At 32.7% G+C, this 23,958-nt stretch overlaps 10 protein-coding genes and 2 pseudogenes across 12 annotated transcripts, besides 4 other annotated features; 6 read left to right on the forward strand and 6 right to left on the reverse strand.

Annotated features, from left to right (window-relative positions):
* Positions 1–35: 35 nt before the first annotated feature.
* Positions 36–15,577: a mobile genetic element.
* Positions 355–382: a terminal%2Cinverted (terminal inverted repeat of Mariner transposon ID:TVAGG3_0758090).
* Positions 355–1,617: a mobile genetic element.
* On the reverse strand, positions 430–1,521 carry TVAGG3_0758100 (annotated as a pseudogene). Its single transcript has one exon. A coding segment is annotated over exon 1 (1,092 nt).
* TVAGG3_0758110 (keratin-associated protein family) lies at positions 7,073–10,291 on the reverse strand (the record flags this gene model as incomplete). The annotated part of the gene is made up of 1 exon (XM_051245498.1): positions 7,073–10,291. A coding segment is annotated over one exon (3,219 nt), but the record flags the coding sequence as incomplete, so codon positions are not given.
* Positions 10,306–11,082, forward strand: TVAGG3_0758120 (uncharacterized protein; the record flags this gene model as incomplete). The annotated part of the gene is made up of 1 exon (XM_051245499.1): positions 10,306–11,082. One exon carries the CDS (start codon positions 10,306–10,308, stop codon positions 11,080–11,082), a length of 777 nt encoding a protein of 258 aa, XP_051092086.1.
* On the reverse strand, positions 11,346–11,960 carry TVAGG3_0758130 (uncharacterized protein; the record flags this gene model as incomplete). The annotated part of the gene is made up of 1 exon (XM_051245500.1): positions 11,346–11,960. One exon carries the CDS (start codon positions 11,958–11,960, stop codon positions 11,346–11,348), a length of 615 nt encoding a protein of 204 aa, XP_051092087.1.
* Positions 12,088–12,387, forward strand: TVAGG3_0758140 (uncharacterized protein; the record flags this gene model as incomplete). The annotated part of the gene is made up of 1 exon (XM_051245501.1): positions 12,088–12,387. A coding segment is annotated over one exon (300 nt), but the record flags the coding sequence as incomplete, so codon positions are not given.
* On the reverse strand, positions 12,384–13,235 carry TVAGG3_0758150 (annotated as a pseudogene). Its single transcript has one exon. A coding segment is annotated over exon 1 (852 nt).
* TVAGG3_0758160 (uncharacterized protein) lies at positions 13,285–14,166 on the forward strand (the record flags this gene model as incomplete). The annotated part of the gene is made up of 1 exon (XM_001310050.1): positions 13,285–14,166. The coding sequence occupies one exon, from the start codon at positions 13,285–13,287 to the stop codon at positions 14,164–14,166; it is 882 nt and encodes a 293-aa protein (XP_001310051.1).
* On the forward strand, positions 14,392–14,919 carry TVAGG3_0758170 (protein of unknown function, DUF4107 family; the record flags this gene model as incomplete). Its single annotated transcript, XM_001283506.2, has 1 exon — positions 14,392–14,919. One exon carries the CDS (start codon positions 14,392–14,394, stop codon positions 14,917–14,919), a length of 528 nt encoding a protein of 175 aa, XP_001283507.2.
* Positions 15,578–16,292: 715 nt separating the features above from the next.
* Positions 16,293–17,443, forward strand: TVAGG3_0758180 (EamA-like transporter family; the record flags this gene model as incomplete). The annotated part of the gene is made up of 1 exon (XM_001310047.1): positions 16,308–17,366. The coding sequence occupies one exon, from the start codon at positions 16,308–16,310 to the stop codon at positions 17,364–17,366; it is 1,059 nt and encodes a 352-aa protein (XP_001310048.1).
* Positions 17,444–18,552: 1,109 nt separating this feature from the next.
* On the forward strand, positions 18,553–19,270 carry TVAGG3_0758190 (RNA polymerase II transcription regulator recruiting protein; the record flags this gene model as incomplete). The annotated part of the gene is made up of 1 exon (XM_001310046.1): positions 18,607–19,113. One exon carries the CDS (start codon positions 18,607–18,609, stop codon positions 19,111–19,113), a length of 507 nt encoding a protein of 168 aa, XP_001310047.1.
* Positions 19,271–19,676: 406 nt separating this feature from the next.
* Positions 19,677–20,567, reverse strand: TVAGG3_0758200 (protein ubiquitination; the record flags this gene model as incomplete). The annotated part of the gene is made up of 1 exon (XM_001310045.2): positions 19,773–20,567. The coding sequence occupies one exon, from the start codon at positions 20,565–20,567 to the stop codon at positions 19,773–19,775; it is 795 nt and encodes a 264-aa protein (XP_001310046.1).
* Positions 20,568–20,837: 270 nt separating this feature from the next.
* On the reverse strand, positions 20,838–22,061 carry TVAGG3_0758210 (spectrin binding; the record flags this gene model as incomplete). Its single annotated transcript, XM_001310044.1, has 1 exon — positions 20,838–22,061. The coding sequence occupies one exon, from the start codon at positions 22,059–22,061 to the stop codon at positions 20,838–20,840; it is 1,224 nt and encodes a 407-aa protein (XP_001310045.1).
* A 473-nt stretch (positions 22,062–22,534) lies between these two features.
* Positions 22,535–23,445: a mobile genetic element.
* The last annotated feature ends 513 nt before the right edge of the window (positions 23,446–23,958 follow it).

The raw sequence follows: 23,958 nt of genomic DNA on the forward strand, positions 1-23,958 counted from the left end.
TCTCTTCTTATAAACTCTTTTCACCATATCTTTCAAAAGCTTTCTATAAGTGCTGGGTTTCCGTTTTCTAAGAGCTTCCAAAATGGCTTTCTGGCAATTTGTCAGTGTGCTTTTCATCTCTATATGGTCTCTTTTTTGGTTCCTTTCTTACATCTGACATCGTTAACGCCTTCATACTTCTGTTAAATCATACATTCTTTATTTCGGTAAGATTCTTTATGGTTTGTCAAGAAGAAGGTCATAGTGCATTTCAACAATACTGCAGCATTTGCTTCTATCTCTGCATATAAATTCTTCCTTCAGAGCTGATGTATAATGTTCCAATATTATGAGTGTTTAACGTAGAACATTCATTAGGGTGTCCAATAGTTGTTTAGCACAAACTGAATACTCGAATAGAAATAAACACGTTACATATATATAAAGTTATTAAATATTTAATAACCATTGATTCAATCACCGCAGTTCGCAGCGATCGATCCAGGCTGAAAAGACCGCTTTAAATCATCATGAGAAAATATGCTCAAATTGCTCTCTTAAAAATTTTCAAGTCAATCTGACTCCTTTTGCGAATTCCGCTTCAGCTCTCTTTTTTAGCTGCCGAAAAAATAAAAGTCAGGAGGTGCAATATTCAGTTAATAAATTGGGTTTGGAACAACTGACTATTGTCCACCAAGTATCATCTTACCTTATGACTTGTGAACTCTTAATTATCAAAATGAATTGCAAACTTTTGTTTTTGTTTGTTGATTTCTCAAACTCATCAGGAATTGATATTTGAGTAAGAACATTGTCAATTTAGATACTAGCTTCATCGTATAGGTTTTGAAGAATATCAATTGCGATGAATGCCATTCACGCCCAAAAATAATCGATAACATCATCCATTGGTGCTCAATTCTTTTTCTGCGGAATGTTTGCGGATTTTCATCCTCGGGAACATTTGATTGGCTTCTGTGCATATCTGAAACCAAAGACTCCCATTCTAAAAAGCGAAACTTTCTTGAGATTGATACGCACCCAATTAGAGAGGAGTGCTCTTCGAAGATTGTACTCTTAGATTTTTTTTGAACTGAATTAAGGTCTCGGAACCACGTATACGCTAGTATTCAGTTCAAATAATTGTGCAATAATAACTGACTGTTGTACGGGTATCTTTGTATCCTCTATCCTTCTGAGTGGAGCTGGGTCTTCATCTAGCGCTTGCAAGAATTGCATTGATTTTTTCTGATCGCGTTTTGTCAATTCTATGAGCGCTTTTGTTCGATGAATGAACTACTAACATGATACGTTACAGTGGCAATTAGCTAGAGCATCCATACCGAAGCATTTTACCAAGTCTCTAGATTTGTTTTACATTCTTTGCATTTTTTGCAAGACGAGTAATTGTTTTCTTTATGATTCATTAAAAAAATATGAAAAAAAATCCCGCCAAAAATTTCGCCGCGAAAACCGCCCTCTCTCAAAATTCATTTTATATCCCGGCATGCGCAAAATACAACATACTTCATACATTACCATATATTCATATTTGTTTATTATATATTTATAACAGCATTATATCTCCTTTAAGTCTCATATTAGAGGCCTGCTAAAAACGCAGCCTTTGGGACACCCATGATACTTCCACAAGTTTTATAAGATACCACCCCCCCCCCCCCCCCTTCCATCTCTGTTGTTGAGTTTATTTTAATTTCCTCTAAGAGTCTCATTGAAAACCTTACCGAAATGTTTTTGTAACAGTATGTCTCTGTTGTTCATCTAAACTTTCGAGTGTTACAAGTCATGGTCTATTGCCTACTTCACATTCTTCCTATTCCCTCTCATTTTTTTAACCATCTCTCACCTTCTTTTGGTTTGTCGCCAATGGAACAATGACATCGTAGCTTCTCTGTCTCTAAACGCTCTACATCTCTCTTCTCTGTGTTTCATTTGCCTTTCTCTTGTTTCACCAACGTTTGCATTTGTTATTCAAACATTCTCTCTTCTTACTTCATGGAGTTACTGAACGTCTATGATCATAGCTCTATAGCAACTCATTTTAAAGGAATGCTCTTGCATGGACTTCGTCCTCGCGCGTTGCGCTTATGAACTCATGAATTCTATCATAAACTTATTGCACCATTAATAGTCTCTTAATGAAGCAGCAGTGCTTTTTTTTTGTTGTAATGTTTTGCTACTCTATGTTAGCTCTGTGAATATTTTTATTTCGAGTGTTATCAACTTAGACAATCCGATCATCTTCATGTAGAAATAAAAGAAAATACTTTTGCAAAAATATAGATTAAGATTTTTTAAGTTATTTTCAAAATAACCTTTATATCTTTTTTAATGAAACCACATGCAAGATTGCAAGTTCTTTCATACAATGCTCTCGCTACTGCCATCAAGAATGAGTTCAATAATGCCTTCAATGTTAATGTTAATCTTTAACAAGAAGTTGTTGAAAAGAATCTAGTGCGTTCAGGTATGTCAGACCATTAGCTATCGTCCATTGACGCAAACGGTTATACTTCACAAGATGTTAGCAGTATTATTGTGAAACAGAAGAGTTTCTTCTGAATGTCAAAGATACTCATTATGACTGATCATAAAAACTCTACATTTGACTTTCTTCAGTATTGCTTTAAATCTTTCCGAACAGAAAGAATATAAGAAGCGTGAACAATCTGTGAAATATTATCCTCAGTCTCTGAAGACAATAACGAACAAAGATCTTATACAGATAATTCTTACCAAAGGTTGAATGAAGCTTCTATTGACATTGACGAAGGAGTGAAATGGTTGAGAGAAATAGACCCTGAAGCTATTTAAGCAAAATTATTTTTGGTTAGTCTTCATATCGATATTTTACAACAATTCCCCAATGTATAAACTTTTTATACGCTTTTTCATAAGCTTTAATTACCTTCAGAAATTTTGCATAATCTTTAGCAAGCATTTAGATATTGTTTAAATGCTTTGTATGTCTTCAGAAATTTTGCATAATTCTTTTACATGTTGTTCGTTCTCTTCTTCTGTCATGAGTTCCGAATATTCTAAATTCATTTCTTTCATATGAGAATAAAATTTTATAAAAAAAATAAAATTAGCTTAGATTTTTTTATTCTTCCTCTTTGAAGTTATGCGAAATATTCTGTTATTTTTTCCTTCAGTAATGTTAAGTCTTCTTTGAATGTAGAGTATGTGCAACCTTTGATGTCAAGTGTGTTTGAGGAAGAGTAATTTTGACAATTTCCTTTATTTGCTCATTCGGAGTCATTGAAATCGGTAAGTTTTCACGATAGAACCAGTTTCTGTCAGATTTATATATATTTAGCTAAGTCATAAAAGCTTCTTGTTGTTTCTTCTGACTAAATGCAACATAACCACATCTTTATCTTCTTCTTTCTCCAATCTTCAGTATATATCATATACTTATAACTCTTTTCTTCCTTTTGTACCGAACGCGGTATTCTTTCTGTATGCTTTGTCTTTGGATTCAATGACTTCGTCTTTTGCTTGAAGTTTCTTTTCCATCTCTCCACGTTCTGCTTTATAAGTTCATCTAACATCATGAAAATATAACAAGCATAACGAGGTGAAGCCCATATTGCTACAGCGTTTACTAAAAGTCTATGAACATAATAACCTTTCCAAACCAGGAGCCAAATTCTTGCGATTTTCGTACGGAATCTCTTCTCTCGGTTTTCCGAGGAAGCAATCATATGAGAAATTCTTCTAAAAGGTTTTTTGTCTGTTGTTTTTCAAACCAATGATATGCTTGCTTTGTAGAACGAGAGCGTTCATTATACTTTGCATTGGTACATATCGTCTTTGACCGAACGAATGAGGCGAAGTTGTTTGTTATATTGTATGTATTCGTATTCTCATTTTATAGCTCATGGACTATAACTTGTTGTTTTTCTCTGATGTTGTCATTACTGTCTTTACATACAAAAATAAAAAAATAAATAAAAATAAAACTAACTTTATTTTCTGACTTTCACAAAAGACCAAAAATAACGCTTTACAGTTATTTTCAGCAACTTCGTCAAATAATTTTATAGCTTTATCTATCTCATCTACTTCAAACGTTTCTTTACCTTTCGTGGGGAGCACCATACATTTTCTCAAAAACTTCAAGCAGTTCTGTTTCAGCAGCTCTCATATCATTAACAAACACAACCTTGACTCTATTGACTGTACTGTCATATCTTGTTATATTATATGCTCCTTCCTATCTTATATCTTTTTGTGTTGAAGTCCTTCGGTTTCTGAACGATGTAAAGTAAGCCTTCACTGCAACGTTCCGTATCGATATGAACCATATGTATAAGTATAATCCAACAACTTGGTCTAACCATAAACAAAACTATTGGTATAAGACTTTTGTCTATAAATATGCTCTTGTTCCATGAAATGCTACTGATTCATTAAGCTCAGGATTTCTTGTCAAAATTTTCTGAGTGAAGCATTTCTAACCCAGTCGTTTGTTTCTTTCCAGATGAGATATAATGTCTGACAAAGAATATTTGTTTGTATTTCTTTGAGTATCTTACCGTTTAAATCACCTATTCTAACCACTTTGGTGTTATTGTCTATCTTTCTAACTGTTTTCAAACTCAAGTTTGACATTACTTTCTTTACATACAAAATAACTAATGAAATTCATTATTTTTGTACTGAATTCAAAAAATAATGTTGAGGTGAAGAGGTGAGATCTCACTTGTTTTTTCACCTCTTTTTTCACAAGCGTTTTACATGAATTGTACGATTGTATATTTGAAATCCTAAACAATTTCGTAGCTTCTATTTCTTCTTTTAGTACATCGAATGTTTTAACAATGCCGAAAGTTTCTTTATACTTCTTCTTGACATCAGATAAAAGGAAATCTTCTGCTGTTGGATAGTTTTTATTAAGAAATGTCAACATATCCATTTTATCTTCTGCTGCTTTCTGCTTCTTTCTTTAGTCTGCATAGTTCGTTTCGCATTCTTTCTATCTCTTTGACTGAGTAGTTATATTTTCTTATTGCTGCTTTACATTTTGAAATTGCGGCATCGTTTTTGCGTTATAATTGAAATAAAACCAGCTAGAACAACTAAGGCGTCAATGGTTTCTTTAACTCAAAGCTGCTGGTTTTATCTGTTCATTCCATACCTTACCTCTTCTATCTTTATCTCTTATCTGCCATACACATTTGCAACTAATGAAACAAAGTTGCTCGTATGTCTTAAACTCCCCAGATTTATATATGTCAGAGATGTTCTTATATACCATGTCGCAATCTTTGTCCATAACTTTATTGGTTGCAATGATATTCCTAAAACTCATAATTTACCTTTCGTTTGAACTTCTTATTCTTACTGAGTTGGTTTCACTTCTATTTCATCGAATTCAGGAATAGTGAGCTTTTGTTGTTGGATTTCAGGCATTTGGGTAAATGGTCGATGAGGTCCTCCATTTCATAAAGATGCTGTTCATTTGTTTCATCTTTCGCACTACAGTCTAAATTACTTGTTTAAAAGTTCTTGCTTTATCTTCTGGATTTCTTGTTCAAAAGTATATGAAGAAGGAATAAAGCTTTTCATCTCTACCAACATTGACGTAGGATTCATGACTAGCGAGTTTGGTGCTGTAGTTGTGGACAGAGTCCCGCCGTTCGTGGCTTGAATGTTGTTGTGCGATTGTTGAAATCATATCTTTTATAAAAAATAAAAAATAAATAAATAAAAACTAACTTTATTTTTCTTATCTTAAGGAAATTCATGAAAATTCACGAGAAAGCTAAAGCAATCTGAGCCGCTAAGCGGCGAGGGTGAAAAAGAGTGAAAAAACGGGTGAGATCTCACCTCTTCACCTAAAAATATTTTGGTGTAAATTTATGACAAAAATAAATGGTACCATTTAATGATATCATGACTGTTCTCATTCATGTTTGATTTACATCTAATGAAAAAGTTTAGAAGAATTTTTCTTATTCTTTCTGGCTTATTTTTGTCTTTCAGTACCTCCGCTCTAATGGTCCCAGATGTGTTGGCTTTGACTCTCTCAAGTTCTTAGATGGTATAACATCTTCAACGCCTCCTTCATATCTTACTTTATAAGTGTCATCGTTTATGTTATAGCCAAGTATTTCAATAACCACTCCTCGCTTTGCTTCGTCAATGGTTCAGCAAGTTTGCCATACTACTTTCAACTAATTTATGTCGAGGGTAAAACGCAATAGAGTCGTCAGCAGCTTTTATAAAGATATCCATTACCTTGCGTAGAGTCTACGATATAATAGTTTCTACTTAACCTTAAACGTTTCTTTGTCAACGGTTTGTCGTCAAGAACTACACGAACTTTTGTACAGGAATGAGGGTAAATTGCGTTGAATTTCTCGATATTTTGTGTTTGGCTTCGTTTCTTTGTATATACTTTTCTTCTTGTTGTTGTGTCATTGAATTTGGGTATGTCCTGTTGTAGAATGTGTTGAGGATTATATACTTCGAGAAAATGTTTCATTGTTTCTTCGGTAAAGTCTCGCTCTTGGTTTAAATCTCTGAGCGTTCTTATGAGCGGTTTATGATGCCGAGTATGTTATGGTTATGATCTTCAGTAGTGTAGTGAGTTATGTATGCTTAATGAGAAAATCTTTGATTTCATTGCTGAGGTATGCACTGTCTTGGTCTGATGTTAAAGTACTTGGGCTATGTTCTGCTACAAACTTTTGTAAAACTCTTAAAACATCATGAGTCCTTTATTCCTCATTGGATATGCATATGCTTTACGAGTGTTAACATTAATGAAGATGAGGAATGGGTTATGTCCTCTTTTCTGCTTTGAATGAAAGTGTCAAATTGGTATGCGTCAGGAGTGTTGGAGTAAATTGGTAAAAAGTAGTCGTAAGGGTTTATTTTTGTTGATGTACAACATTTTTGTCAAAGAACCTTTTCACTTCAGCTTGTTTAGTAAATCCCCAACTCTTTGCAGCTTCATTGAACTTCTTAAATGACCTCCATGGATGTTGTTCGAATACTTCTTTCAAGCTCATTTATGTAAAGTTAAAGATTTTATTTCAAGGCTCAAGGCGGCGTTCTTGCATTGAACGCGGTACCATGCGAATATAGTCACAAATGGTGGCATATAATCTGCACCCGAGCCTGTTGGATTTGTTGTGAAAGTGTGTGAATGATTTCCTGTGGTTCCACAGAAAATACCTGCGCTTGAATCTACTGGGTCACCTGAAATATCATATCTATTCATTCCCTGTCTATCCGAACCTGCTGCAAGATTTGCATAACCTCTTTTTGTTATTGAATGTGAATGACTACCTGTTGTGTTTGTCGTTCCTGTATGAGTGTGCGGTGGAAGGTTTGCTTCTTTAATTTTCTTCGAACCTCCTGTTTGCTTTGAAGAGTTAGCACAGTATAAGAATTTGTCTACAATCTGTTCCCACGTACCAAAACCTAAAACACTTGCTGGATTTGTTGAATTCATTGACGTATAAATAGAGCCAACAGGATATAATGTTTGAAGAATCTGAGCCTTCATTGTTTGAAGTTCATGTTTAACGTTTATAACTTTATTGCCATCTTCAATATTTATATTGTTTGTTATTAAACCATTAGGAAAAGTAGGAGGATAAATTCTTTGTTCTTGTACAGTTGCACCGTTTCTTCCTGTTTTTGTTACTATTTCGATGCATGCTTTAATTTCTTTAATCTTGATTGTTTGAAATTCTTCATGTGTATGGTTCTTGTCGGCTTTTCCATTAAGCGCAGCATTTACTTCCGACTTCTTTGCATAATTTTCATCTACATAAGTTTTGTCGGCTTTCTTATCTAACATTGCTGGTAGTTCATATGCTTCAAAGTTTCTGGCATGATCTTCGATATTCCTGCAACTGTTATCTAAATTGTTTAGTGTATCTTTTACGCTTGTACTTGGATTCTCTAAAGGTGCACTTGAACCAAGGGTATAGTTCAATATTATGTTGTCTGCTCTAACAGTTGAGAAGGATTTATGTGTATGTTCTTTATCTGCTTTCTTATCTAACATTGCTGGTAGTTCGTGTGTTTCAAAGTTTCTGACATGACCTTCAATGTTCATACATTTACTATTTAAGGAGTTTAGTGTATCTTTTACGCTTGTACTTGGATTCTCTAAAGGTGCACTTAAACCAAGGGTATAGTTCAATATTATGTCGTCTGCTCTAACAGTAGTGAAGGATTCATGTGTATGGTTCTTGTCAGCTTTACTATTTAATGTAGCTTGAAGTTCATTTATATCGGAGATATTGTGTTTATGAGATTTCAAAACTTTGTTCGTTGCGTCAAGTTCATCTTTGTCAGCTTTACTTTTAATAGCATCTTCAAAAGTTATTTTTGCCTTAACTCTCAATGTAAATCTTGGTTCAACTAATACACCGTTAACAAAGAAATACGAAGCATATATTTCATCGTTATAACCAAATGCTTCTTGTGCTTTACCTGTGTCATACTGTACAGTACAGTGTATGTCATAACCTTTAGCACGAATGTATTTATATCTTCTTTCATTAACATCTTCAGTGCTTATTTGTTCATCCTGTATTAAATATCCATGGTAGTCCGTTATAATCTGTTCGTCTGAAGTTATATAATGAACGTGGTTCTTGACTTTATCACTCAGAGTTAAAAGCTCATTTTTGTCTGCTTTTTCGGCTAATTTCTCATTAACATCATTCACTTCTAATTCAACTCTTCCGCCAGAACTCTTATTATCATTAATCTTTTTCATTAATTCGGTAATTACGTCATAAAGACTATATTCTGTTTTCGGTTTTGTAAATAATGAGTCAAAATTTCTTTTCATCATTACATCGCTGACATTAATGATATCACCAATTCCTTTTTCATTTATTCTCTTCATTAATTCTGCAATAATGACGAATATATAATCTGTTAATTTATTCTCTTCATCGAGGGTTATAGAATGTTTTGAAATTGAATCATTAACTCCTCTAAATAAATCAATAACTTCAGGATACACGTTTTTAATGTCTCGAATAACCCGACCAGTATCCTGTTGTTCATGTTCTTCGTTCCCGTCGTTACGTGGTTTTATATCTCTAACCATCATCAACGCAGCCATAACCGGAGGGTTTGTTGCTATCTGTTCGAAAATCCGTCCGTTATGTACGGTATATCTAAATAATTTCTTTGTGTTTGTTAAAACATTTGAAACAAGTCTTTTAAAACCATCTACAAAATTTCCTGTTTCACCTAATGTTCTTGCAGCATTTACAAGCTCACCCATTCCCGCTTTTGACCCCAAAAACGTCCATATTGCATTTATTTCACTCTGTATAGTTGTCCATTCAGCGAAACTAACACCCGCATTCGCTAAGCTGAAAATGAAATTCAGTGGATCGAACTTAATTCCACCTTCTTTTTCAATTTCAACGAACTCACTAACATGAGATTTTAAGTATTCTTTCGTTAAAATTGTTTTCCCCGATGTTATGTCATTAACGAAACTATCACCGTCAAAAGTTAACGAATTCAATTTCGTCGTTGATGCTTTTATTTCATACACCGCTTTATCAATAGTTTTTGGCTCACCTTCTTTAGAAGCATATGAAACATTAATGAATGAATTATATGTATTCGTGAATGAATTAAAATCAATGATTTTCATTAATGACGCCTTTAATGATTCATTTACTGTCGAATCCCTTAAAGTAATTAATGAACTGTCATTTATGAAAGGTACACTGCAAACCGTCGAGTTTGGATCAAATGCTGTAGTTGGTGCATGAATATTAATGATATAAGTCATTAAATCATTAAGTGACGTAAATAATGTTGTCGTTTTTGATTTAATTTCTTTAGCATCTGTTATATACGGTAATTTTATTTCTGTAGTTTCTGAATTAAAGATATTCGCTAAAATGTTTTGTAAACTGTTTTGAACAGCTGTGTAAACCGTTGAATCCGGAACTCTTACGATTTCACCGTCCTTAATAAAAGGCATTGCACATGGTGTAGTGCTTGGGTCAAATCTTTTTGGGTTATGATTCAACATATATTCTAATGCTTCATAAACAGACCTATATACGGTTGTATTATCTTTTTCAATAATTTCACCGTCCTTTATAAACGGCATAGTACATGGAGTTAAAATAGGGTCAAACTTTTCATAGTCCTTCCATGTTATGTATTTCTCAGTATTTCCATCAGTGATAACAATATATTTGTCAGTAAGTGTGAGAGAGTATTGACCAAAATATAAACGTTTAGCTCTGTCAGCTTCATACGCATATGCAGCTATACTCATATTTTAATGAGAATAAAATGTTGTTCTATTTGCAAAGTACAGACCCAAACGAATACGGGACAGTAAAGCTACAAACAAACTTAGGTCTACAGAATGAGGCGCTTGCATTCAGAATGGTTGACTTCAATACTATCGCTTCATTCGTTATAACAGATGAAACAGATTTCATGGAGATTGAAATAGATGGAAAGAAGCACGAAATAAGATTTCACAATAATGTAGAATATAAGATGGAAACATTAGCTGGAGTGTTAAATGCTCTCATAAATACTACAATAAACAAGGATAACGAAGAAAACTTAATGAATGTTAAACTTATTGCAGGAGTTTTGAAGTTCAGTTATGCGAAGGAGTTTAAGATAACACGAATGAGTCATAGAGTACAACTTCTTTTGGGTGCATACCATATGACATTTCCTTTGAAAAGTGTTGACAAAACGATTGAGATGAAATCTGTTCCATACGTATGTTATGGTAATTGTTTATACATTGAGTCTAAAATAGCTAATGTCACAGGCATTTCAGGAGTTAATAGTAAAGGTTCAGTAGAATATAAATCCTTCTGTTATGCAGTCAATTCAATGTTCATTCCAAACGTTCCTGTCATAGCAACTCATTTAGGTAAATGGGTTCGCATTAGTCCTCATAATTTGAAAGACATGCAATTCAGACTTGTTGACTTTCAAGGAGAGCCTGTAGAACTGAAGGCACCAGTGCGAATGACTGTTGAAGTTGACTTTTTAGAAAATATTAAATGCAACAGCTTACAAGAGAACTCAGAGCTAAAAATATAAAGTATGAATGTTATGTATTAGGTCATGAACTTTGGTTGTTGCTGTTTGATGAAACAAATGAATTAGTTATGTCAGTCAAGAGAACAGAAAAATATTGTGTTAGTGAAAACTGCACCAAGTCAATAAGATTAGGTTTGCATTATGAAGATGAGTTCGATACTGTTGAAGAAGTTTTGGATAGATATTACAAATTGCTAACTTGAAATTTTTTTGACTGACGGCGCAAAGCGCCAAGATGGGCTCAAAGAGCCCTCCTGACTGCTTTAATTTACTAAAACATATTTCAAACAAAGCTTATAGTCAGTAGATAGTTTTGTATACTCGTTCGAATATTTATACTTAAACTCAACTCCTGTAGTTCCTGGTGTTTCAATGATGCGGATGTTACCTATTTTCATGAATAGTGGAGTTTGACCACAGCATTCGATTTCAGGGTCGAGATAGTCAATGACACATTGTTTCCCTGTTATTCGTGAGATAACATTTTCAAGGTCCTCCTTTGTTAGAATTATTTGGTTCTTGCTTATAAGATTTGTCAAAAGCTTCTTATCGTCTTTGAGTAAAATTGTTTGGTATAACTGAAGAAGGTAATGGTCTACGTTATCTGAAGGATTTGTTTGAACATTTGTGTAAGGATTGTCGTTGGCTTCTCTTGAAAGAATTTGGTCCAGTGGTGGATACTCTAACTTAACATCTGATGTAGCGTTAGCGTTTGAAGCTGAGTTTAAATTCACGGATTTCAGCTCTGGTTCTGGTTCTTTCAAACACTCTGAACTATAGTTCTTTATGACAATATTGTTTGTCGTTCGTGAGTCAACATTTGATGTTGGTTCAATTGGAACATTAACGGCACCAGCTAAGATGGATTTGCTTCTCATTTCATATAGAATAAAAACCTTTTATATGTATGAAATGAACAATATACTCGACAAGGGTTTGAATGTAAAGCTAACGAATGAAAATATTGTTGAATTCACTGAGACAGGTGCTGTGTATAAAGATGTAGAACTACTGAACAAAAGAGCTAAGGGAAGAAGCAGGAACATGAACAAAGGGTGGAAGCCTATAAAAATTTATGTCAATGATGGCTCAGGAGGTTCAAACATAAAGTATGCAGAAAGTTATAGAGTTTATGCTCTCAAAGGTGAAAAGCCTTCATTTAAGAACAGCTATTCTAACGCATATCCTCAAAAGCTAACGGATGGGGAAGTGGATGATATGAATGACAGCAAAAATATTAACAGAAATGGCGACAGAGATGCATGGAATTTGTTTACCATCAGTCAATTGAAGGTTAAACTTTAAAACAATGTTGGTCGTTCCCATGGAATATTTTTGACTTTAATGGTATTAGTCATGATATGAATCTCAAGGTATGAACGAGGAGAGATGAGAGACTTATATGCTTCCCAAATTTCTTCAAAAGGTAATGTTATACCTGACTGTTTCCAAATGAGTTCAATGTCATAGCGTGAGAAACCTTGAAAGATAACGAAGTCAGTTATGAGACGTTTTATGTTTAAAGCTAAAAACCTCCATGTTTGCATAAGTATTGCTACAGTTAAATGGTAATGTCTGACTTTAGTAATGATGTTAGCTAATGGTGAGTCTGGTTTTGACACTAAACCTTTTCCAGCGAAGTCGTCACAAACGAGCAGAGTGTTTGAAGGATACTTTTTGAAGGGGTATTTTGAAAGTTTTGACAGAATGTAGTTTGTAAGTCGTTTCATATCGTAAACTCCTGAGTATTGACGTAAGTGGTGTTTGTCAATAATTCTTTCCATCTCCTCAGAAGTCTTTTGCATTCCTGACTGTATAAATTCAACGATGGCATAATATTTCTCTTACGTCGAATGTAACGTTGAAGAAATTCAATGAGTTCACTGTCTGGAACTTTAACGACAGAGGCTTGAACTTTTGACATAAATGTTTTCGCTGTTGAGTCCATAGAGTCTGAAGTTGCTGATATAATGATTTGGTCATAATATGAGTCATTTCCTAAACGTTCTGTTATGAGTATATGACGAATGATTAAATGTCTTTACCTGACCCATCTTTCCACAATAGAAATAAACGCCATTTGAACAGAACTCATAGTCCTTACTGAAAGGAAGAATGAGAGAAGAGTTAAGTTTGTCTGTAGTTTCATTCATGTCTTCATCTACGTCATGTATTAAATGCTTCATTTTATCTCCATTAAAAATGCAAGTCAGAAATATTCAGAACATAGCACCGAGTCTAACTGACAAGAGTATAAAGATATACTATGAACATGTTATGATGAAACCAACCAAAATTCAAGAAAGTCAGTATACTTATGAATATCCAAGACACTGGGTAGAGTATGTAGGAGGTGAGAAAGCTATTGAAATCAGACAGGTTCGAAGTATTCCAGCAGGAAGAACAATATTATTGAAGAACTTTAATGTTTTGAGGTATAATGATGAAACAAAGAAGCAAGATAGTTTTCCTGTTGCTGTGTATGTGAACTTAGATACAGGAGATGACATGAAAGTTTTTAACACAAAGCTTCAAACGGTAGTGAGAGAACAACTGACTGCGGAAGGACATCCATTACCTTCAGAAGTTACCATAGCATATAATTTTGAAACAAACTCAATAGATTTTAAAGTCATCTCTGCAAAGAAGTCAGGTTTTACATTTAATGAAGCAGATGTATATTCGAATGAAAACTTCAAAGCTATTGCATGGTTAGATAATGACGATTGCTTTAAGAAAATATTTAAATACAGTGACTCAACGATGTCAATAGATGACCTTCGTGGAATGTTACCATCGACTTTTACAGTAGAAGGTTCAGCAGGATTGCTTACAAGATTGTCAATTGGTGGTATTTGGTCTCGTGAAAACATTGTTATAAAATCCAGTATAAGTGAATTTGCTGAAGAATCTATATTATGTCTTTCAAACTATATGTATTCGCCGCCAAAGCATTATAGTATAACAAACTTTGTCAGTAAGTTTAACATAAGACTTGTCGAACCTTCTTCAATGAAAGATGTTGTGCTACCCAAAGATGGAAAGGATGGACTCATTATTGAGATGATTTTAATAGCATATTAAATGAGCTTGTTCTTGAAGGTCATTCATGATGAAATAACTGTTGTAGAAGATGTTAGCAATTGTTCAGACATTTTGAAGCGTATAGATGAGATAAGAAAGAAGTTAGATAGACCGCAAAGTGGTGAGGGCGAAGCCCGTGAGAACGCTTATGTTTCATTGACTTTCTCCAGTAACGAGAACTTTTATGAGATAATATTGAAGAGAGATGATTTTAATATGGTGTAAATGGTAGCTTGGGCAGCTTTAGGCGCAATGGGAACAAAAGCATTAGCATTTGGAGCAAAAGCACTTGGAGCTTATGACGCAGTAAATAAAATGAGTGGAGGAAGGGTTTCAAAGACATTAAATGCAAATAAAGGAAAGATTGGAGGCTGGGTTGCAAAGAAGTTAAGATTAAATAAAATAGGGCTCATAAATAAAGCATCCAATTTGGTTGCGACTGAGTCAGAAAATGCTTTAGGAAAGGACGATGAGTTTGCAAAACACGCAAAAGACTTTAATGACCAGATGAAAGGTGAAACAATGCATTTAAATAGATTCGATGGAACTAAAGAAAATGTTTCTTCTCCACCAGTAGTTCTTCCGTATGGTCCCTATGGAATGTATGGAAACCCTTACGAAAGACCATTTGACCCATTGACTGGTGGAAGTAATTGGTATCATTACGGCCGAAGAAGAAAGACAGTCAAGTTGGAGACAGACGTGAAGAAAGCAACTAAAAAGAAACCAAGGAAGAGAGTTATAAAGCAATGAATTCAACAGGGTGAAAAAAGAGGTGAAAAAACAGGTGAGATCTCACCACTTCACCTAAATTTATTTTTGTGCTATGTTTTCACACGTGTGAGGGTGGTGATATCATTAATTTTTAAGTTTATTTTTTATTTTATTTTTTATTTTATTTTTTATTTTATTTTTATATAAATGACAGAACAAAAGCAACTCATACAAATCGAAAAATATAACAAACATACATTTAAACATTTATTCTTCCTTCCTGAGTATAACATGTTCTTTACACTTCATCCTAGACCAGTAGATTATACACTGACTGTTTATAAAGATTGTCATGGTAGTTTTATAAAAACTTATGATGATGAAGGTAAGTTAACAAGACTATGCATTTCAAAACTTGAGAAACTTTATGACTTCAAGTATGACTACAATAGAGTTAACATTGACGATGAAGATATAGAAGAAAATTTATGAGAATGTTTATTTTTTCATTAGTGAAGTCGTTAGTGAAAATGTTAGTGAGGTGAAGTGGTTGGCGGCTTTGTAAATATTTAAGGTTAAGTTAATGTTGTCGTTTGTGTTGTAAAATATACGTTAACGGTTTTGTAAAGTGTCAAATTCACATATAATGGGTAAGGTGGAACACAGTGCCACAGTACCCAACTAACCCATACTAACTGTCATACCACACCCTGACTGACCTTTTGTCCATGAACGACAAGTAGCAGTGCGCATGATTGCGCGTGCTACTGTCGTCTTTGAAATTGAGTAAACATTCCGTATTTGTTGATAAGACTCGCCATTTACTCTTCGATAGAGTAAATCGAGTTGCATCTGGGTCAATAGCCCAAGATTTTTATAGTTTTCTAATTCTGCAAACTCGGGAATTCGTGTTCTTGGTTGCATTTTTTTTTAAACGGGAACTTCACAAATTTGGTTCATGGCCATAAAAACTCATTCAATTTTTCTGAGATTTTTTTTCGTCACTCACTCAAAACGCAGAGGACCATTCTTCTCAAAATTGAATTATTTTCTCAAATATTGAGTGAGTAAAATGGGCACGTTGTGTAAATTGATTCAAAATTTTTTATTGGTACACGACCTTTGAAATTGGTCTCGGGCTATTCAACCTACGGTAGGTCAATTGAGGGGAATGAAATTGTGATAAAACGATGAATCTCTTTCAAAATCCACCCATTTTAATTTTTCAATTTTTAATGATAATTTTACTTTATTCATAGTGATTTACCGTAACCGATTTTTGAACGATGCTCATTCAAATGTCATATAAAATATTTTTAATAAATTACATTGAGATTATAATCATCTATAAATCTGTATCATATGGTTTGGTCTTTCTCATTGAAAAAAATTTGATCTCAAAATAGAAAGAACAACAAACTAATTTGATGAAGTGCACAGTATTATCAAGTATAGTTTTTGTTGTAGCCGCTATTCTTTATGGAGCTAGCTACGCTTTTGTTGCGAAAGGATTGAAGTACTTCTCCGCAGGATTATTCCAGACTTTTAGAATGCTTTTCGGTTTTATTTTCACTGTCGGATTACTTATTGTTAGATATATTATTAATAAAGATGGCGTTTACAGACAAATCGTCAAGGCACATTTTACAAGCGGAGTAATGCCAATTGTTTGGATGCTGATTGACGGGCTTCTAAACTTAGGTACTCCTCACTGTTTAATTGCTGTTGCACAAAAGTGGGTATCTTCAGCCGATGTCCAACTTATGCTTCCAATATCTACTGGCGCAGGAGCAATTTTAGCTCATTTTGTACTTTCCGATGAACCCTTTACATGGTGGAAACTTTGGTCAATTCTTGCATCAATTGCCGGTGTTGCATTATGTGGCGTACCATCATTTAGACATGCAGAATCAACTGGTGCATCCATTAAGCAAATGTGTCTTGGGTATTTTTTAGTTTTCATATCCGTTATTATGTTTGGTATTGCCCCAGTATTTTACAAATGGAAGTGCCCTAATTCAGATGTCACTACAGGTGTCGCGATCCAACTATTTGCGTCAGTACTTTGGAATGCTATTTGGATGCTTTGCTTTGATGGCCCAAAGAATATAACCCAAATGGTAAATGATGCCCCTCCAATTGCATGGCTGTGGCCAGTTATGGTTGGCGTTTTGGTATCAGGTGTTGCCGTTCAATGTCTTCTTTACTTAGTTACTGCTTTGGGCTCATTTGGAACTAACTTAGTTCCATTTGGTCAATTAATCACTGGTGTCATTGTTGGCGTTGCATTCCTTCATGAATGGGATGCTTATAAGAAATGGGAAATTGGAATTTGCTGTGTTGGAATTTTATTCATTATTTTGTCACTCGCTTTTGGATTTGTTCAACCTAAAGCCAAAAACAATGAAGAAGAAGAGGAAAAGGGAGAAACTGAGCACAGGAATGAAGAAGAAGATGAAAATGATGAGCAACTTGCCGAACTTTAAGTCCGGCTTATTCTTTATTTTAAAACACATAAGTCTTGTCTTGTTATTTTTCAGCAAAATAATAAAAAATTGAAGTAAAATAAAAAATAATGTATCGATTCTTGACTTACTGCAGATAGTTATATGGGAAGATTATTACATATGAATTCGGATTAAATAGTTCATATTATCCATCTAAAAATTTAAAATAAATACTCAAATATGAAATCATAAACACTAAATTACAAATATTATTCTACATTTGTAAATATAATGGGATGTTCCATATTGTTGTACAATTCATGTTAAATCTAGAAAAAAAAGAATACCACAACTCTAAATAAGATGTTTCTTTCGATTAAATCTAGTTGGTTGTGATTTTCTATGGTCATTCTTCAAATGGTTGATATTAATAATTCAAATATGAAAAAAATAAATTTGGCAAATTCGAGAAAACCAGTGAAAAAGATTAATTTAGAAAATGATTGTCTTGGGTCTTCTTATGTTTGAGTATGCATTGTTAGAATCACTTTTTAGGGAACTGTTACTTAACCCATTATATAAATTTTCTTCAGTTTCAATATATAGAATCTATTGAAAAGTGTTTTACGTCAAAACAGTCAATGTTAATACTCATTCTATTTTTATTAATTAGAGAAATATTTATCGCTCAATCATTTTGCTGAACCACTTATAAAACTGACACATTTCTGAATGAATTCAATGTGAATAAATTGAATGGACTTTCAGGAGCATTCATAATAACTTTATCAAATAATTAATTTTTGTAGTATCAAATATAGATTAAAATAAAATAAATATTCATTTGAAAAAGAAAAGTGATTACAAAAGATTGTCAATTAAATCTGTTGCAATAATGATATAGAAATGTATTCATAAGATACCAGAAGACTATCACACTGAAAACGTTTTCAACGTAAAATATGCCATTGAATTTTTTTTACTTCTTTGAAAACAGTTATCATATTTATACATACTACAATCAATTTGTACTAAAATAATTTTTATTTTAAGTTTAAACTCAAAATCTCATTGATTTTTTGCAAAGTATTCATTGAATTATTTTGTTATGATATTTTCCCCAAAATAGTTAAATTGTGGTTTTCTATATGATAAGTAACATTTTGTATCGAAATATTCTTGTATAAAATTTACATTTATTGAAAAAAATGAAAAGAATGATAGCCGCCGATTTTTAAAAGAGTTCATTCAAATTAAATGAGCATCATTATAATTTTTAATGCAAGCCTACGCATTGATGTCTCGCAATCGTGTCAATTGCCGCTTCTCAGCAAAAGAAGATAAGCATCTTACTGATCTCGTCAATCGTTATGGAGAGAATGATTGGAAGACAATTGCAAATAAGATGCCTGGAAGAAATAAAAGGCAATGCAAAGACAGATGGACAAGATATTTATCTCCAAATGTCAATAATGGTCCATGGACAGAAGAAGAAGAAACTAAACTATTAAGTTTAGTTACAGCTTTAAATCATAGATGGACAGAGATTGCAAAGCATTTCCAAGGAAGAAATGATAGTCAAGTTAAAAACAAATATCATATTTTAACTACAAAAACCCTCAAGGAGCAGCCCACAACAACAATCAATGTTGAAAAAATTGCAACAAGCTTGCCAAAGGAATCATCCAGCGGATCTGAATTCGAAATAAACGAGTTCCAATTTGATGATCTCATGAAATCAATGAATGATTCCAATTTTGATATCTTTAATTTCACTCTTCTCTAACTTTATTTGTATTTTACCCCCTATTTAGTATTTATCTCGATGTAAACTATTGTTGTCTATATTTTAAATATAAAAAACATAACTTTTTATTCAAATCATTTCATCAATTTAAACTGATTTGTCACTTTTCGTATTTTATTTGAAATAATTTCATTTAAATCTATTATTGGAATAATTACGTTTATTAATTAAATATGAAATAATAATTGATTTTCATAATAACAATCTTTACTAAACAAAGTTTGTGCCAAAACATTAATAATTAATGAAACATAATAAATATATATTACAAGCACGTTTGAATTTGATTTCAATTGATTCAAATTCAAATTCAAATTCAAAAAAAACGATTGAATTTGATGGGCGTAATATAGTCAATTATATACATTTTTTGTTTACATTATAGTAAAATTCGCTTTACATTTCACTCTTCATAAACTAGTTACTATTCTCTCTATATGAAAATTTGGTTCCTAGTGAATACATAGGAGAAGGAAGATCCTCTAGTTTTTCAATAGGCTTCGAAGTCTTGGGTAAAACCAAAATAAGGGGAAAAAAAAGTTCCAAACAAGAAATACGTTTATTAAAAGTTTGACAAATAATATATACAACAAATCAAGTCATCAAATTTTTGATGAAATTCAAAATAATAAAATAAATTATTTGTTTCTGTTTTCAGAAAGTAGCTTCATTATTTGAGGAGATCCTGACTTTCTCGCGGCTGCCAATGCATCATTTCCGTTTCTATTAATAATCGTTGTATCAGCATGAAACGAGATCAAAACTTCAACAATTTCAGGGCAGTTCATTTGAGCAGCATGAATGAGGGCAGAATTTCCGAACGCATCCATTACGTTGACATTTGAGTTAAATAAAAGTAGATTTCTTACCATCTCTGCGTTCTTCTTCATTGTTGCAGCAATCAAAGGAGGAATTCCATCAGAATTGATTATCTCCATGTCAGCACCCCTTTCAAGCAAAAGCTTTCCGGTTTTGTTTCCCTTGGAAATGCAACTATGGTGTAACGGAGTATTTCCTTTATTCTCTCGAGCATTTATGTTCGCTCCAGCATCAATAAGCAGTCCAGCACTTAAATCGTCATCAGTTGTGCATGCTTCCATCAATGGAGTTTTTCCGAACTCATTTGGATGTTCGACCAATGGATTGTACTGCAGAATTATTTGAACAGCATCTGGATTCATGCATTTAACGGCTTCAAATAAAAGAGAAACGCCATCGATTTGGATATCGATATCAAAATCTTTTGTATTCTCTATAATATGCTTAAGGACATTATGCTGGCCTTTCCTTACGGCATAAAATATAAGAGGAATACCTTTGTCGTCTTTTTGCTTGAAATCAGTTATAAATGGCAGCAAAAACTCAGAAATCTCGGTATATCCGTTTTCCATCGTAATCATTATGGAATTTCTATTCTTCAAGTCAACTTCCATCGGATTTGCCTTATGTTCTATGAAAAATTTGACAAATTCTAATCTGTTGTTATTCAAAGCGTGGGAAAATGCATTTGATGAGAATGATGTTCCTTGAGGATGAATTTCTGCTCCGTGCTCTACCAATAATTGACAAATTTCAAAATTATTGTTGATAACTGAGTGAACTAAAGCAGTTTTATCATCTGTGTCGATTAGATTTGGATTTGCCTGCTTTTCTAAGAGGCATCTAACAATTTCCGAATTATTTTTTTGAGTTGCAATAATTAATTAAGTTTCTTTGTCGTAATTTGAAGAATCAACGCCTAATTTGTACTGAACGAGGAACTTTACTGCATCTACATTATTATTCTGTGTGCAAATAAGCAAAGGACATGATCCATTTTCTATTTTAATGTTGATATTCGCTCCGATTTCGAGCAAACTGGCTACAACCTCGAAGTTCTTGTTGTTCAACGCATATATTAATGCAGTATCATTCGTACTGCTCAAAGCGTCGACGGATCCTCCAAGTTCGGCAATTAATTTACAAATTGGAGTGTAGCCCTCTTCTGCAGCGGCCATTAATGATGTAAGACCCGATAAATCGCGTTTGTTGTGGTCTTTCGCACTGAAAACCTTATCAAAGAAAGCTTTGAAATTTCCGAACTTCAAAGCAGTCAACCATGAAAAATCTGTAACATTATCATTGATATATTCGTTAATTACGGCGTTTTGGTGGTATTGAACGGCCAAATCTAATGCACCTTCTGGAATTTTTGGAAACTTCTTTTGAATTTCTTTGATAATTTCAAAGTTTCCTCCAGCGAACGCCTCATTCAACACATCTTCTGTTAAATTGCCTGACTCCGAATTCAAAATCTGTATAAAAACACGATAAGATCCAAATCTTGCTGCGAGGCCGATAACTGATGTATTAAACTTTTCCTTGCATTGTCCTTCTGTCGCATTGAACTCTGGTCTTAATGAATCTACATCATCCCATAGTAGATTGTAAAATAAAGATCCTTTTTTGAAAACCTTTGAAATTTCTTCTTCCGAGCAGTTTACATAATCGGTTGGCATTTCTCCTTCGATTACTTTCCTGATAATCAAAATTGCTTTGACTGGCAGTAAATCATCAAAATAAGACGCGTCGTATTTTATATTGCATTCTTTGGAAAGCCTTTCGTATAAATTAGCGAATAATTCTGTTTTTTTGATAGAGACTTTACAAATATTCTTCAATATTGAGAGTATCCTTTCTGGAGTAAATATTTTTTGACGGAAAAGATACTTAAAGCTATTAATAATAGTAGGGATTCCATGCTTGGTTAAGTTCCAGATCAATTCGCTAAAGTTTATATAATTTTGATATAATTCTGCATAATTTTTCAAAATAATAGCTTGGTTTCCTCCCGTTTGAATGTTTATTGTCGTGTGAATCATATCTATCCAGTCATCCCTTTCATTTTCTGTATCGGTTATTATATAGTAGGTTCTTTTAATTTGCATATCAGAAACCGTGAAGCATGGTTGAATTTTATAAGTCAAATCAGCAGAAACTTTCGTTTCAGGAGTAATTTCAATTTTTCCTTTGATTTATCCTCCAATTGTGCCGGAATATGTTATATCATTAAATGTGAGAACAGTCTATCTCCTTTTGATGTTATGAACAACACCTCCTTCTTTAGAACACCATCCTGCTTTGAGTATATTGTCCATCTGTAAAATGACAAAAAATGTAAAAAAAGTCTTAAAATCAAACATTTAATATGATTGCAATAAATTATATTCTTTTTAAAATAACCCTTCGGAAAATTGAATACTTAATATAAAATTTGTTCAAAGCATTTTATGGAAATCAAATTATTTTATTTTCAAATATATTATCTCTTAAATGCTTTTCAAACATGAAATTGTGGCTGACTTTTATCAAATTTATTTGCTGACATTTGCATATTATGATTAAAATCACAGAATATTAAGGGTGCACACGAGAGGATCATGTAAACTTCAGAATTTAGAACCTTATTTTTAGGCATTATCTTGGCTACCTATTTAGGCTCGAAAAGCAAAAAATATCAAAAAATACAACTTGACTCCATTATGACCCTTTCATGGAGGTAGTTTTTATCCGCTAGTATTTTCCCTTTGAATCTCTTTACAATTCGAAATCAAATTCAAACCTCAGTAGAAGAAAGGAAGAATCGACTTACTACGGTTGTAATACGAATAAATACATATATTTAATTATTTTTATTTACATAATAATTGTTTGAAGCTCATATTCCAACAAATTTTTAAATAAAAACATTAAAATGTTGAAAATGTTCATATATTTTAATAGGGTTTTGGCACTTTATTGAGGAATTACTACATACATAGTCGAACTGAACTTGATATTTTGAAATTTAAATTATTTATCAAAATTAAAATTTAACTTGAAATTTATAATTATTTAGTCATATTTTGCATAATTCTAAGTAGATTTTGTAAAAAATCAAGAAAGAAAAAATTTAACGTGCTTTATTTTTTCTTTTTTATAATAATACATATTATTATATAATTAACATATTCATAATGTTTCACCCTTTCAAAAATATAATCCTCCTCCTCTCAAATAAACGTACATACGGGTGGCCTCTTTTTTCAAAAAATTAAAATTTGAAATTTTGGGCTCAAATATTAGAGATTTTTTCAACCTTCAACGATATATGTTGTCTATATCAGACCTCCTTTCTTTTTGATACTTAACATTGTTCCTAAATCTTAGCCGTTAAGGCTGTTCTGAAAATATTTTTTTTTCGAAAAAATTCGAAAAAAATTCTTAAAATTCAAAAATCCCTTAATTCCTGAGGATTTTGGAAAAAAGTTTTTACATGAACATGTGTATATTTAGGGTTGTTAGATTCCCGACGATAGGTGTCTTGGAAGATTTGCCTGGTGTCATCATAATGTCTTTAAATCAAAAATTTTATTTTGGAGTTAGTTTTATTGATTTTTCAATAAAAAACATTTCTAAAACAAGAAAAGAAAACGATAAAATATTTATATTTTATATAAGGATCTTATATATTTAAAATAAATATCATTTTATTTTTTTCATTGGTGTCTGTCAAACCATAATATACTATTCAAAAATTCAATGTGTCTTGCGGTTTCAAAAGACACCTTCAAATTGAACGACAGCACAGACACTATTGAATTTTACCCATTTTATTTAGTTTTTACCCTTTTTATTTTTAAGAATTAATGACTGAAACAGCCGTTTTGCTATGACCTCAATCACTTTTATTTATTATTTTAAATATTATTTAATTTTATTATTTGAATAGGCCAACTTATATTTGAGAAGCTCAATTTGAGACCACTTAATACATTGAAATATCATAAATATTGAAATATTAAA

This window comes from Trichomonas vaginalis, chromosome III (genome assembly GCF_026262505.1).
Source record: "Trichomonas vaginalis G3 chromosome III, whole genome shotgun sequence".
NCBI classification, from domain to species: Eukaryota; Parabasalia; order Trichomonadida; family Trichomonadidae; genus Trichomonas; species Trichomonas vaginalis.